This window comes from Pipra filicauda, unplaced genomic scaffold (assembly GCF_003945595.2).
Source record: "Pipra filicauda isolate LSUMZ 115617 unplaced genomic scaffold, ASM394559v2 scaffold322_size837228_pilon, whole genome shotgun sequence".
Lineage (NCBI taxonomy): Eukaryota > Metazoa > Chordata > Aves > Passeriformes > Pipridae > Pipra > Pipra filicauda.
The window spans coordinates 332,595-349,199 of record NW_024104446.1 but is presented as its reverse complement, the minus strand read 5'-3'; the positions used below and the strand labels follow the sequence as shown (position 1 = coordinate 349,199).

At 35.6% G+C, this 16,605-nt stretch overlaps 1 protein-coding gene across 3 annotated transcripts in view; it reads left to right on the top strand.

Moving 5' to 3' along the window:
- ATRNL1 (attractin like 1) overlaps positions 1 to 16,605 on the top strand; it is a 379,876-nt gene that overhangs the window by 110,633 nt on the left and 252,638 nt on the right. For all 3 annotated transcript variants that reach the window (XM_027740024.2, XM_027740021.2, XM_039383740.1), the window contains exons 16-19: positions 4,140 to 4,353; positions 6,156 to 6,344; positions 11,148 to 11,357; positions 15,762 to 15,899. In XM_027740024.2, coding sequence (XP_027595825.1) covers positions 4,140 to 4,353; positions 6,156 to 6,344; positions 11,148 to 11,357; positions 15,762 to 15,899 — 751 coding nt within the window. The remainder of the gene's footprint in view (positions 1 to 4,139; positions 4,354 to 6,155; positions 6,345 to 11,147; positions 11,358 to 15,761; positions 15,900 to 16,605) is intronic.

Sequence of the window (16,605 nt, the reverse complement as noted above, 5' to 3'; positions counted from 1 at the left end):
TTTCTAGTAAAGATTACACATTTTTCCTTTCTAACATAGTTCCATAATTACTATTTAAAAGAAAATTACGATTATGTAATTTAGAATAAGAGAAGAGCCTATTTTTGAAGTTATTGGTCATCAGTATTTAACCAATTCCTGTGATGGCTAAAAGCTGGCCTTATGTTCAGTTCAGTAAGACTGTAGAGGAGAATACAGGATGATGTTCTATTGGTATGCATTGTATGATTGCAATTTTGTTCCTCTGTCAGATGAAAATAAAGCCTTGCCCAAAAATTTTTCTCAGAATTAAATAATTCTGAAATCTTTCTTAATGTAAAGGTTTATTTCTCACTTAAAAAAGTTTTTCACCAACTTGTTATCAATGTTATAAAAGATTGTTTTATGAAAACAGATAAACTGTGGCTAGCTGTATTTCAAACACAGATATATAGTTTCCAAGATGGGCTGTGGCTTCTAAAAAATAGCCGAGAAAGATGGATGGGAGGACAAACATATTCTAGTGATGATTCTGAATTTTAAATAGTGTAGTGGGATAAAGCTATGAAATATGTCTCAAGATATATTTGATTATATTCTCCATTGCATCATTAGTAAGGTGCATTACAACTTTTCCCAAGATGGATTTGATCACCTCCTATGTATTGCATTGCTTTCTTTCACTGTAAAATTTTACTGTAGTAACTTCTCTGTGTTTTTCCTTTGTCCTCTTTTTCTTTCTTTTTGTTTTTTTAATGATAACTTTTTTTTTTTTAGTAAGTTTGGTTGTGGTTGTTGTTGCTTTAACATGAATTGTACATTATGTATAAAGGGAGTTTTTATAAATGTACCTAGATAGAAAGAAAGAAGAAGTCTTCAATCTCTCTGAGGAGTGGCTTTCTTGTTGAGTAAAGATTGTTGAGTAAAGATTACCTGAACTTCCAGTAAAGCTGGTATACTTGAGAAGAAAAAAATAGGCACATTTGGGGCTGATTTTCTGTCTGCAAGTGTTTTTCTGAAACATTGATTTGTAGTGTACTTTTCACCCACCTGGTTTGATAGCAAATATTTTTCAAGAGGCCTGCGACCTAGAATCCTGCATCAGCAACTTCTGGGTACAGAGAACTGGCAATCTCATTTCCTTCCTGTCTGATCCCCTTCAGAAGCATCTTTGGCAATATATCAAAGTAAAGGAATCAGTTTCCTACATTCATTTTGCATTAAATGAAAAAACCACACAGTTCAAGCAAAGGATGTTCAACTCTCATTATTTCTTACTCCTGAAGAAGAAATTGGATTGGCATTCACATTCAACACATTTGAAGTCCCTCAGTTGCTTCAGGTACTTTGAGACTCCCAGCTATTATGACTGAACCTTTCCTCAGTTTGAGAGATAATTTATAGTAGATTGATGCTTTTCTTTTTGGAAGAAATTAGTTTGATAGTCACAGAACCCTGGCAGCTTCAGGTGTCATATGTGCAACTTCCTGAATTCTCTCTTCACAGTTGGATTTTTCCTGTGTGCTTTTGTGCAGTGGAGCAGCAGTCATTTTTGCTGCTACACTTTGCTGATACCAACAGACAATCTCTGCTGTTGCCATCAATCATCACCTGTGGCCCACCACATCATGGAATTGATGCCACATAATTGAATATGCACATTTAGTACATCATTGGGGCATCTGGGTGGCCTTACTTGGATAATCTATCTTTGGCATTCCCAGAGCAGCATAAGCGAGCCTGCAAGGTCAGAGTTTGGCATGTATTTGATAGCACACTCATCAGCATTCAGGTCTGTATTTTGATGTCCTGTACTAGCAAAGAGCCAAAGATGGTACATATGGAATTTGAGATGCCTGACATGATGACTATAAACTGTCCAGGGAGTACAGTTATTAAGAATGATTATGACTATGGTATGTGTTACTTTGATAGCAATCTTTCGTTTCAGGGATGCTGCTTTTATCTCCTGTGGCTGCTTTGGCTTTCATGATTCTCTCTGGGACTTCATCATCATTAAAGGGGTTCCAGGACAATCTCTTACTCAAACAGAAGAATTTATCTCCAATGTCACTGCTGCAGTGTCAGTTTTCATTATTGGCCTAACATGCTTTTCACCATGGCTGGAATAGGATCTCTTGTTTTTTATATACTGATGCTGAGGCCAAATTATTTGGCAGTGCAATTGAAGCAGTCAGTAATATATTGAAGGTTCTCTTGGCTGGAATCCCTTGATCCCAAAGTAGGCATGTGTTTGTCAGCAATTCACCCTAAGACCCTGATATTTTTTTATACATGCTTAGTGTGCACACTCAGCATTCTACAGAGAGATGTCTAGAGATATGCACAGATATCTAAAGTTTTCTGAGGCACATGGACTATGTACATGGACAGCAATCTAGGCAACAAATAAGACAACAGATGTATTGTCTACCATTTTCCAGATGCCCAAGTTGCACTTTGACTGTTTGCATCATGTTCTTTCTGGTATCCAGAATATGGGAGCTCTTACAGACACCTGGAAAGTTGGTCACCTGGGGTAGCAATCAAGTTATGAAGTAAATACAGAAGACACAAGAATGGGCAGTGGCATATTTGCTGGATGTTCTTGTTGCTGTTCAAGAGAAGAGTGCATCACTGCTTACGGAATGGAACATTTCTTAGTAATTTTCTGGTTTATTTAAGTTTTTTTTTCTCTTAGGGTTTTTGTGGCAGTTTTTGTTTGATCATGATCTCAACCGATAGTACAGAAGAAGAAGAGAGCATAGGGAGTACATTTTAGGAAGGTCAGGAATACTGATTATGTATCTACTGAATTTCTAAAAAGATATTTACACACTAGTATTTTAGAAGCAAAATTAATAATCCTTCACATTTCAATTTGGTCTAACAAGGCAGAGGGGAAAGAAAATCAGAGCATTCCTCTGACTGGATGTAGAATTAAGAGTGCTGAAAGATTATTTTTTTTTTTCCGGACATGGGTTAAACCTGAGTGGCCAAAGAAAGATGTGAGATCAAAGATGAAAGATCAGTCTGACAGAGAATGGCAGTAACTCTTGGTTCACTTGTGAAATAGCACATAGATCTTGAATCCTGGCAGGTCCCCTTTTGGTATATTATAGTGTTTTACTTGCCTTGGCCTGTAAATTAAATCAGTGAAGAACCTAATTCACAATCAGATCAATATATCTGCTCTGGAGCTGACAACGTCCGTTCTCTGTCTGGTGCAGACAGCTGTGTTTTGGCATTCTGGTATTTACCTGCCATCCCCCTGTGACAGCCCCATTGTCTCTCTGTATCTCACTTCCCTGTGTTTAAACTGGGGTTAATAAAAACTGCCAGCACAAAGATTACTGGTGGAAACGTGTTTGATTTTGGTGTCTTGAGATTTTTACAATGATGGGGGCAAGTAATTTATGTAAATTTGTCCTGGAACAAGCAAAGACCTTTATTCCTTAAAATCTCTTCTTTGTCTTTGTAATTGTATAAAGATGAAATTATAAAAATTAGTAGAATTTGTGATGTAATTTTACTGATACATCGCAAATATCTTTTTTTTTGGAATTAATGCTTTTAATGTTTTCTAGACTATTTTCTCTAACTTGTAATTTAATAATGAAAGTGTATTCAACGTGTATTTAATGGCACTGGAGTTGTAAATGTGCCACTTTCATCTCTGTCTCTGAATTGCCTAATCAGTATTAGCAATATAGACTTTAGAAGATGGAATATTATCTATCCTTTTCCTGAACTTTGATTTTTCAGAGTTGTTGTTAACTTATGTGTATTTTATTATCCACATTGGCCTAGCAATTAGTAATCAGTATAGTTGCCACTGGAAAATAACCAAACAGTTTCATTATGACTATTTGACCCGTATCAAATAATAGTAATCAGAATTTGAAAGAACACAGATTTTTAGTAGAAGAAAAGCATATAGTAGGTGGAGTTTTTGTTGGGATTGTGTTAGGGGGAGGAGGGAGATGTTCAGCAACATAGAACAATTAAGATAAAAACTGTATGGATGTGATGATAAGAACATGATGAATTCTGAAAATGTGAAGTTGTTGCTGTTGAGCTGTTCTTTGCAATGTTTTAAATCAACAAAACAAAAGGCTTTTTAAATAATTATCTTTCATTTGTTTCATTCTCATTCATAGAAAATTTCACCTTGGGTAGGTTTACGCAAGATCAACATCTCCTACTGGGGCTGGGATGACATGTCTCCTTTTACAAATACAACCCTGCAGTGGCTTCCTGGAGAGCCAAATGACTCTGGCTTCTGTGCCTATCTGGAGAGAGCAGAGGTGGCAGGTCTGAAAGCAAATCCCTGCACTGCAATGGCAGATGGCCTTGTGTGTGAAAAACCTGTTGGTAAGCAATCTCTTACACCCTGTTACTGATACTCTCATCAATAGCAAGCAGTTTGAGGTTTCATTTGTCTAAGAGGGATTTTTGGACAATTTGGATTAAATAATTACTTTTTTTATTTTTTGAAAAATATGGAGCTGTAATCTAGAAAAAAAATAAAGTTCCTAAAGCAGCAAATATTTATTTGTGAATTGGTTTGCATGGCTTATTTTGTGTTCCACCAGAAACCTTATATTTTGCCTCTAAATCATTAATAGTCAGTGATAACAGTAATTGTAATACGAAAGTGTCTGTGAAGGTGTTAAAAAATTCTGATTTTTCTTTTCTACATCTCACTGAATATTAGTGAATATCTTAATAGTCTAAAAGACTGACAAAATCAAAATTCTTGGTTTGATCTTTTAGGTTTGTTTGTGCCTATAGTTCACTGTCACAAATAGTCACTTGACTGTTCAAATCAGCATTTTCATTCTCCAATTGACCTCTGTTTCTCTTCATAGCTGTGAGGTTGAGCATAAGAAGTTCTTTAAATTTTACCTTCAGATTTATTTTGTGCGTTGCTGTAGTGGGTTGACCCTGGCTGGATGTCAGGGACCCACTAAAGCTGCTCTCTCATTCCCCCCTGCAACTGGACAGAGGAGAGAAAAAAAAACCCTGAAGGCTTCATGGGTTGAGAGCTGGAAAAGGTCATGTACTGATCACCCTCACGGGCAAAACAGACTAAAAGTGGGAATATTACTTAAATTTATTACTGACAGGATCAGAGCAAAAGAGTGAGAAGTAAAATAATCTTAAACCACCTTTCCTGCACCCCTCTTTCCTTCCATGTTTTCCCTCCTCTGCAGGGGGATGGGAATGGGGGTTGTGGTCAGTTGTTGTTTCTGCAGCTGCTCAGAGACAGGAGTCCTTCCCCTGCTCCTGTGGGGTCCCTCCCATGGGCGACAGTCCTGGATGGACCTCTCCAGCATGAGTCCATCCCTCAGGCAACACCTCTTCCCAATCTGCTGTCCCGTGGGTCACTCCTCCATGGGGTGCAGTCCTTCAGGAATGAGCTGTATTGATGTGGGTTCCGTACAGGGGCCACAAGTCCTACCTGGGAAAAAAATCTACTCCAGTGTGGGCTTCCCTCTCCATGGGCTGCAGGGGCACATCTCTGCACCCTGATGGTCCCCCATGGGCTGCAGGGGCACAGCTGCCCCACCCTGCTCTGCACCACGGGCCACAGGGGCCTCAGCTCCAGCACCTGGAGCACCTCCTGCCCCTCCTTCTGCACTGACCTTGGTGTCCACCTTGTTATACGCATGTTCTCACTCCGCTCTTCCCTGGCTGGAATTCTGCACAACAACCTGCTGTTCTTAATGTTATCTCAGAGGCGTTACTGTCACTCCTGATTGGCTCGGCCTTGGCCAGCGGCAGGAAGCCCATCCTGGAGCTGGTATTGGCTCCATGGGACTCAACTGGTTATAGATGTCTGAGATGTATTTTATGTCATGTAATGTACGTACAAGTAGCTAAGCTGGTATTTCCAGGCAATGAATATTAAATATTTTGTTTTAATATAGAGATAAAACTGCTGTGAATTTTTTAAATGGCCTTTTAGAGCTATAGTATGACTTATGCTGAGTATTACTTGATATTTTTTATAAAATATGGTTATATACAGCAGCATAAATTTGGGTGAAATTATCTATAGCTAATTAAGGAGGCAGTCACTTCAATAGAGATTTTTCTAATGGAACATACGATTAAAGAAAAGGGGATTGAACTTGTGTTCATAGTTATAAATGTTTGTGGTCCTTTTCCAGTCAGTCCCAACCAGAATGCCAGACCCTGCAAAAAGCCATGCTCCCTGCGAACAACATGTTCCAACTGCACGAGCAATGGTATGGAATGTATGTGGTGCAGCAGCACCAAGAGATGTGTTGACTCCAATGCCTATATCATCTCCTTCCCCTATGGACAGTGCCTGGAATGGCAAACTGCCACATGCTCCCGTGAGTATCTAAAGAAACGTCCATCTTATTAATTATACTTGTTATATTTTTTTTCACTCCAAAGTATGAATAGGATTCAGCACATTCACTAAAGATGAAAAGAATTTCAAATGAATGACCTTATATAGCCACTAATGTGAGAAGTCAATACGGAGTATGTGTTTTCTAGATCCAGGTAAAAGACTGGCAATTCTTTTATGATAAAATACATTTAGGCTTTTGAAACGGTAAAAGGTATATATTGTTTTCATATAAAGAAAAATTATCAGGCCTGTTTGCATGACCAGTGTTAGTGTGCCAAATAATGGCCATGAGCCATTTTTTAACAGCACGCTGTTAAAATTAGATAAACAATTTATTTATAGAACATCAATTTATTAAGAAAAGGAAGTGTGTTGAGTCTTAAGGTTCTGATTTTCAGGTTCTGATTTACTTTGACACAAGGAATACCATTTTCCTAACATGCAAAGATAAAAGCAAAACTATAATAATTAGAGTGGTAGTCTTGAGAATATTGTAACACAAATGCAAACCAAATGATCTTAGTGTTCCTTAGATTCTTCTCCCTTGGAAATGCTGATTATTAACCCTTGCAGATTGTTTGTCCTCTCTATGGAAGCAGAAGGAATTCTATTAGGCCATCAGACAGGTAAAGGAGGTACAGAAAACTTTTGTCTTGTGTGATCAGACTGGGCCAGGCTGCATTAATATTCAGAGTCGCTCATTTCATCCTTTGGGGATAAAAGGCAAGTGGTTTGTTTGTCAAGGAGCAAAGTTATGCCCTGGATATCCCCTTTGGAAGTACATTTCATCAGAAGTTGACACAATGCCTCTCTAGGAGAATTAAAAACCTACTTGATGTACCTTTCAGTGTTTATTTCAGCTGAAGTTACTTCTTCCCAATTCTGTAGTGACTGGACCTCATTAAGTTTGACACCGTGCAGTTCCAATGTATATCCATGCCATAATTCCTGTAGGTGCTGGAGCAAGCTGCCTGGTGCCTTAGATTCTTGTCTTAGCTGAGGTTTGTTTAGAACAATTCCTCAGTCACCATCCAGAAGACTGCTTCTTAGTAATTAATCTGTCCTTCAAGATTTGATTAAAATATTTTCTGTCTGTAAAGGACTTCAATCTAGTGTCACCCAAACCTTATATATAGGATTTCTGAAGTGTACCATTGAATTGTCCATATTGCTCTGCTCTGAGAGAGTTTTTCAGTTACTTCTTACTTCCTTTCCCTCTCCATAAGGGTCTTTCGATAACAGCCTCTGGAACATGTTATTTCTGGGTATCTTGTGACAGAATTGATGATCTTGACAGCAAGAAGCAACTTGCTTTCAGCATCATAATTAGATCATGATTCTGATTGATTATGGATACAAATTAAAAAAGGCCCCAAAACAAAACACAAAAGGCAATTACTTGCTTGCACCTAAGCCTGAGGAAAAATATTAAGTAAGTTCTTGACGTGTCTGTAATAGGAACCATTGATATATTCTAATCTTAGGAGAGAAAAATGGCAATATGTACCAGGCTGCTACAGGGTGGTTAGGAATATAAGGCATTGGAAAGCTTTTCTTTCAGGCTAAACTGGTCAAGAGCCCATATTCCTCTTAATTGAGATTCCTTCTTCATCCTTAATAATCACAGAATGTCATGAAACAATAGCATGTTGAGCTGTTCTGGTAAACCATTGGCTTAGTTTGTAAATTTTAGATATTAATCCAGGTTCTAGTGCCCAGGTCTAGTGGGGACTAGTAGTAGGGTTTACATGTTCCTTGGGACCATCAATCAGTCTATGTTTGGGATAGGAATAAACAAATAATAGGAACACTTAATCTCTTGTCCATATATGTGGAATAATAATGCAGTAATTATATAAAGGTTTCTCTCTCGTGACCATTCACTGAACTTTTTTTTCCTCTCCTGTAAGGAATCAATTTGTAACCTATAAAATATTGATAGTGAGTTGTTGCAGAACATAAAGAGATAGAAAATTTGAAGATAAAATTGACAGAACACCACATGAATGATACTTAGGTTTTTAAACTAGCAGATATTATGTCTGCCTGAACTTTCAATTCAGTTTGTGTGTTTGTGTAGTGTTTGCACATCATTCAATTTGTTTGAGGAACAAAAATATTATTCTTAATTTGATTGTACTTTTTGTCAGATCTGTAGAAGTTTATATTAAATAAGACAAACAGGATTTACTATATACCAGTTCATCATTATGTAAAGGCAATTTTGTATAAAAATGTATTTTCTGTTCAACAAATTAGAGAAAAACAAGATTGTGTCTGTAAGCAGTTTTCCCAGAGTTTTCTAGCATCAGACATTTTGCATTTAAAAAAGAAAATGTATGTCTAAATGAAGCATGTTTCAGACATTGTTTTAGTGTAAATGACTTAAAAATTTTGTTAGGTAGGTATATCATTATTACTGCTAAAGTATTAAGTTCATTCCCTTATCAAGGGCTAGTGTTTCTATTTAACTTGGAGTGGACTGTAACTGTACGTTTTCAAAAAAATCATTCTTGGTTTTAAAATTCTATTATTATTTTAAATGACTAATTTCTGAGCTTTTGGATGTTTTTCTCTGAATGAAAGAAATTCAGACAAGTATGTGTGATTTAAAATAAAAAATATAACAACTGAGAACTTCACATTTATTTCCACAGCTTGGGTTTAAAATGCAGAATGCTGTTTTATTGGTGACATCTTGTCATTTTAATACCTCCTTGCCAAAAACTTTCATTTCCACTCTTCTCTACATCTTCCATCCATTATGACTTTTGATTGAATAGCTGACAGTGGAACAATCTTGGACCACCTTTAGAATTTCAAGGAAAATAAAATTTCTGCTTTAATATCCCCTTCTTCCATCAGCAATAGCTTCTCAGTTAGCTCTCTTCAGCTAAATGCCACCACAGACAATATATGAGGATTTTCACTTTTGATTCTGTTTTATCTTCCGTGAAGATACTGCAGCTGATACTTCAGAGCTTTATAAATAGCAACATGAGTATAAATAGCAGCACGAGATTTGTTTGGATCATTTACAGTGCATCTCTGAAAGGGCAAGTCAGCCAGTACAGAGTGATGGTCTTTATTTTTCTGCTGATCTTCTAATGTATTCAAACCCCCAAATTCGTATCATTCAGCTTCAGTTCTGATGGTTTAAAACTGATTTGTCATGTGCTTGACAATTTTCAACAACAGTTGAGCTTCTCCTGTCCCGCCTCTTTTCCCATGTTTGGGAAAATTGAAACATTTCCTCCTATTTGGATTGTTCCAAGTCTAATGATGCAAGAGCTCATGCTCCAGCTTCCTGCTCTATTAAAGTGCTTTTGAGATTCACTCAGAACCTTAACTGGCTGTTTTCTTGATATCTCCATGTGTCTTTAGACTTCGGAGTATTTTTTCCTCTTGTAGTTTCCACTACTTTTAAACTATTTTAATGGGCTGAAGTCAGAGAAGCTAGCTTTATTCTACTCTCAATTTTTAAATTAGTAATAAATCATTCTGCTTAGTATACCCTTTATAACATGGATTAAAGTATTCCCTTTGTGGACTAGAGTGGTCCATGTAGCTGAGAATATTAGTTGGATGTACTGGCGCAGCTGAGCCAAATTAAGATGTTACACTCATGTAGAAGCCATTTGAGTGTCCTTCAAAAAACCTCCATGAACCTTTAAACTACTTTCTTCTTTTTAAGAAGAAACTTAGATAATTTTGGCTTCCTGGCAGGATCTTTCTTACATTCATGTATGCTTTTAAAATTTAATTTTTGAATGCCCATAAAGTTAATGTGAAAAGAGACAGGGACCCATAGTGATCAATGTTCAAATGATTCTGATATTATTTTAATTCAGTGTTAGAGCATTAATTAAAAAAATTAAGATGTAGCAGAAAAAGCTCAAAGAAGCCTGGTAATTTTAATGGTGTTCCTGAAGATACTAAAATGTTAATTTCTTATTAATAAGAAATGACAGTAGCTTCAGCATGGGAATTTTATTTGGTTCTAAACATATTTAAAATATGAGGAAGACCAGTTAATTATTCTAAAGGAATAGAGTATAAAAGATCTAGAAGGAGATTTGAGTTTAAGCATGCAATTTAAAAAAGGAAACCTGATTAACTGATGAGAATCTTAAGATATAATTCAATTAAAGGGGATTGAGTTATGATTTGTAGCTTAAGATGTGTAGTATGCTAGCTTGTTTCAAAAGTTCTATATAAGGAGACTGAGTCATATTCGTAGATGAATACTCAGGTGAGATCCAGAGGTACTTTATATCCAAAAAAATTTTTTGTTTGAGTTTGAATTATCCTGGTTTCATTTTTTGTTTGTTTGTTTTGGAATAATATTATCACTCTTATTTGGATTACTGACCTTGTATTGAATTCTAGAGTTTTCCTGTTAGAAGGGCTGTTTATGTCAGTAAAATTAGTAATATGTGCATTATATATTAATAATAAGGAAAGGATATATATTTTTTGTGGGATTTAATGAAGATGTGTAATATTATTTTTCTGCTTCATTATCTTTGTTTATTTGTGTAAAAAACACCTACTGTGTATTTTGTGTGGAAGTACGACTTTTAAAGAAAACTGAGATATTCTTACGATTGTTACTGATTTTTTTTTTTAATTTGCACAAGGAAATAGAGGTGCTAAATTGTGTCTTCTTCAACTGTTGTAAAATGCTAGCATCTTACTAAAAAATACAAACAAAAACCCCTACCCAAACCCCCAAACAAACAAACCCCATTGCATTAATATTGTATTCCATGTAATAAAGCTCAAAACTGCTCTGGACTGAGGACCTGTGGACAGTGTTTGGAACAGCCTGGGTGTGGATGGTGCAATGATCCCAGTAACACTGGTAAAGGACAATGTTTGGAAGGATCATCACGAGGTCCAATGAAGCCTGTTGGTAATGAAATGGTGCTTGATGCTGGTCTTTGCCCAAAAGAGAAAAATTATGAGTGGTCTTTTATCCAGTGTCCAGGTAAGGTCTGCTTCCATTCTTTCTTATATATGAAATAAGAGACATTTCTCTGTTTAAGCACACCAAAATAACATAGTTGTTTGAAGTAACACAAATAACATTTGCATGAGAGATTTCTTTTTCCAACATATTTTTTAAATTTATAGTTTGTTAGTCTCTGTCTATTGAACACAAATGTGCTTCCTATCATGTAAGTTCACATGTGAAATGTAACACAAGTAGTTTAATCAAAACTGCCATTTATTTGTAAATAAGTTTTCACCCACCTTATCCTTCCAATTTTTAAAATCCAACTATATGAATTTGCTTCAGCTCTTGCTTTCTTTTCGCTTCTATATCCATAAAAGAAGTTGTTATCCATAGGCGACTGCCGATGGGCAGAAGCTTCCCTGCTCCTCATGCCCAAGTACAACTGGCTGTGAGAATGGGGGGCTGCCAAATACCTGAGCCTCCAGTCACCCTTTGAGACACTTGGAGTAAAAGAACATATGCTTATGTAATCTTAAAGAAAATCTCTACATTTAAGCCATATCACTCTGATTACAGAATTTTAGTTTTTATGTTAATTGGAAAAGTAAGGAAGACACTTGGTGCTTTAGGATGGTGGAAGCTGAGCTGGTGCAGCCTCCTGTGTGGAAATACTCCAACCTTGAAAGCAGCAGTGTAGGCAAATGTAAAGCACACTGTGGAGTTTGACAGTCCAGTAGTAATTTACAATAAATAATACAGCTTAAAAGACAACTTGGGAACTTTTTTTCGGAATAAATAGTGTACTTGTGCTAAAGGGTTTTTTCCCCAGCAAATGTTCTATTGCTGATAATTTTGGAAACCGGAGCTTCTCAAGCATCAAAACTTTTATGGGTTCATGAAACTATGCTTTCCTGGCTGCTTTTTTTATCAGCATGTTCTCTGTGTGTGTGTGCATATGTATGTGCATATTTATAAATAGAGAGAGAGTAAGTTGTTTTTTTTAAGTTTTAGAATAATGAAATGTAAAACCAAGTGAACACTGTTGAATGTTTTGAGTTAAAACAAAAAAATCCTTCAAATCATCTAATGCCATTTGCTGAACAAAGAAGCCTTATTTGGAAACAATTTCCATTCTATTGTGTGAAAACTTCAATACTTAGTCTGTATGTTAAAATAAGCATACATTGATAAGTGCACTGTTAGCCTTTCAGTGCAATGCACAGTTTCTACCACTAGTGAAATTATAAGGGTTAAATATGTTGCTTGTCTAAACTCTGAGTTAGAAGATTTCATTACTGTGTTTAATGTTTTATTCTTCATGGATAAAATTATGTATTCATTGCATATCCTGCTCAAGAATTCACTGTAATTCCAAATGCTTCATTCCAATAGTCTCTAACTAGTGGGTAATTGATTTATAATTTTTCTAGTCTTCCTAATGCTTAGTTTTGTTTGTCTTAATTTTTGTGTTATTTGAAGGATGATGAAAACAACCTTAATTGTAAATTTTAATTTGCTACAAGTGATAATATTATCTGGTCATATATGACAGTTCTGAATTCTTACATTTTGTTAAGTCAAAGAAAATGGAAGAGATTTTTAAATCAATTTCAAAAAATTATATGCACAATAAGAACCAATGCAGTCCTCAACTGACATGACACACCACTGAAAAAATGACATTTCATAATTGCTGATTTGCCTAAAAATATGTATCTCATTGAGAAAAGTGAAAAGTCAGAAGAATTCCACAGTTCAATAAATCTTGAAGTTGTTTCAGTGCAATCAAACTTAAGACATCAGTATTAAATATTTAAAATAGTTATTAAAATAATGAGACCCTGTGATGATCATTTAAATAAGAATTAGGAGATCAGTTTTAAAAAGTTATTTTTTCTTTAAATCCTTTTAATGTACATCACTGGCAGCAATAAATTCTCCTCACACACAAAATTTGCTTTAGCTGAATCTTCAGTGAGGCTGCCCTGGAGACAAGCAATTTTATGTTTAATTTGCTTTTGACCTCTGTGTTGCAATGGTTGGTGATGCTGACAATTGTTGGTAATTATAATTTTAAGAAAACACTAAAACTAGGAAAATATAGAAAAAGGATGTCTGCGTTACAATCTTGATCTAATGTAAAGATACTTCATCTAGTTTTAAATGAACTAGTTAGAATCCATTCACACTGCTTTTCAGAGGAGAAATTTAGACTTTAAAGAAAATCTTGGGCTTGCATTCTACCTAAACTGCTCTTCTCATGGGAGGAGATGTCAACAATGTTTTTCTTTTCATGTATGGCATTTGCAATTTTATTTATAATAATAGTTCAGTTAAAATAAGAATGTGATAAAATTCTATTCATATAAAAAAAAAAATACTATGACAGCTTCTTTGAGGACTATTGATTTCAAAGTGACCAGTCACAAAAATAAATATTTTTTATACTACCTGCTGAATACTAATTTTAAAGATTTGAACAGACAGAAAAGGAGAATGAATTTAAAATATTTATCACCAACACAATTGCCCAGAGGCACTATAAAGAGGATGGATATGGACTACAAGGAAAACTAAATGCATGTATGAATGAACATGAATGGTTTAGCCAACTATTCATCAGTGTGGCAGAATAATCTTCAAACTATAGGATATAAACTATTTATTTTCATCCAAACCACAAACTGTTCAATAGGCTTACACAGACTTAGTCTTTTTTTAATCTTGTTTCAAGTATGGCAAATGATAGCTGTGCTTAGAATAAAATATGTTGGTATAATTCATTACAGACAATATTCTATGAAAATACCAATAAAAATGAAATTTTACATCAAGTGAAATTTTAATTCAATGGCTTCTGTAATATTTTTCCCTTCGCCACATAAAACTAGTGAGTTTCAAACTAAATAAAGCATTTTTTGTAGACTACGATACAGTCTTAATTAGGCAATCTTACTTTAATAGAACAACTATTTAATGTACTCTGGTTTTACTTTTGGTCTTCTGGACTGTATTTTTTTTTTAACATTTCCTTTAAGTAATTTTATGTGTAAGACATTTACACAAAAGCCAAAATGGAGCTGCAGGTCATGGTGCTTTTGTGTAGCTTTTCCTGAGAATGGCAACAAACTGCAGAAGGGGAACCCTCCTGGAGGAGAACACCACAAATGTGTTTGAGAATTAAGTCAAAATAGCGAGAAAACTTAATAGTACAGAAACATTTGATACTTGTTTGTAAGATTCTCTGAGCACGGTTACAAAAGAAGGAAGAGACTGTCAACTGGGGAGGTTTAATGGTTTATGAGCCAAGCCTGGCAATGGCTGTAAATATATTAAGTTACTAAATTATAAAACTGATCTAAAAACTTTTAAATCATGCAGTGATAATCTTTTTCTTTTCTCTTAGCCAAGACACGAATCATTGTGACATTTAGATTAAAAATCCAAATTTTAAAAAAATACAATCTTACTGAGATAAGAGTCCTCTGCTGAGTCTTACACCCAGGTTTGCCATGGTCTGACATTTGACAGGCTGCTGTAATTGACAGTTTACTAATCTGCTGAGCATGATGAGCTCTGAGGTCCCACTCTATAGGGAGGTCATCCTTCAAAACCTGGCAGCAGGATCAATGATTCTGGCAGGATTCACGTTGTGATTTTGCTGCAGTAGTGATCAGTGCTTTCTGAGTTTTCCCAAAACATGAATCTCTGGAGTGGAGCTATGGTGCAAGATCAGTGGTTTATAGTGCTGTTATTTTACAAAAAGCAATTTTATGCTTTCAAGGTCAGGTGTAAAAAAAAAACCCAAAACATATGTCAATAGAGTCCAGGTTTTTTCCTTTCACTGAAATCAACTGTAGTGAGGAGGGACTGGAGCTGTTTGATGTGGTCCTGATGTCCTTAAAATTGTTTTGTATGCTAAAGGTAAAGAGGGTCAGAACTGTTAAAAACAAGATGATATTTTGTTACTTTATTTTGGAAGTTCTGTCTCCCCAGTAGATAAAAATTTGGCTGCGAGTTGTTCACGTTCTCCATCACAGTAGCCTTTCAGATGTTTAACAATGGATTATAGGTATTGGGGTTTTCATGTAGTCTCAGTTTGTGACTTACTACCTCTTAAAAGATTTCTTAAGTGACTGGACAGCATTTTAAAACTATAAGGACTGGATGGCAGAAAAAAATAGCAAAAACCCAATTTCTTACACACTTCAAATTCACATGTGACTAAAAAGTCAACTTTTGTGGTCTTTTGTGTGGATTGATGTTGCAATGCTATTTTTAAGAGGTTCTGTGTCAAAGTACAAACATATACTGGTTATTAGTCAGGACTAAACTACTCAGAATTACATTGTACTGCAATTTTGTAATCACATAGGTATGATTTTGTTCCAAAGAGCTATTTAGTAATGTAGCTTTTAAAATGTTATATTCTAGCTTGCCAGTGTAACGGCCACAGCACCTGCATCAACAGCAATGTCTGTGATCAATGTAAAAACCTCACAACAGGAAAACAGTGTGAGACGTGCATGCCAGGATATTATGGGGATCCCACAAATGGAGGACAGTGCACAGGTAAGTCCTTCTCCTGGGAGGAAAGAGAAAAATACCAAAATGACATTCCTGTTCAATGTTTACTTTATCCATTGCTGAACTGGAGGATTCTCCTTGAAGTGAAAGAGAGAACGAAGTCCAGTAACCCAGATAAGTTTTGTATATTGCTGTAGGGCTGCTTTTTTGCTTCCATGGATGGTTTTAAAGTTGACAGTAACTCCTTCCCATAGAAATAAATGGCAGAAGTAGGAATATATTCAATATGAAAACTCACTAAGGTAGTTGACTTTGAATCTAGGAGGGTACTAGAAAGTTTAGTCCCGTTCTCCATTACTGATGTTTCTTTAACAGAACCTTTACTTCTTAAGGTGTATTTATTCATTTAAAGGGTTTGTTTGTTCCTCAGCACTCAGTAGGCAATGCATAAAGCTTCCCATCTGGTAAACTCAGGCACAATATGTAAAAATTGTGTTCAAGGGGATGGAAAGATTAATGTCTACCCCTATTGACAATCGAATGTTTTGCTGGTGCTTTATGATGCTTTAAATAATTCTTAATAGTTCTCTTTTTTTCCTGAAGTTGACAAAATGTTCTTTTGCTGTCTGTATCACCTTTATGGCAAAATGATGTATTCATACAGCTTTTATTCTTCAGGGATACATTAGCTATCAACTGAATAAGCATTCCATCACCTTTAGTGAAATATGCATGGTGCAATAATGACTAA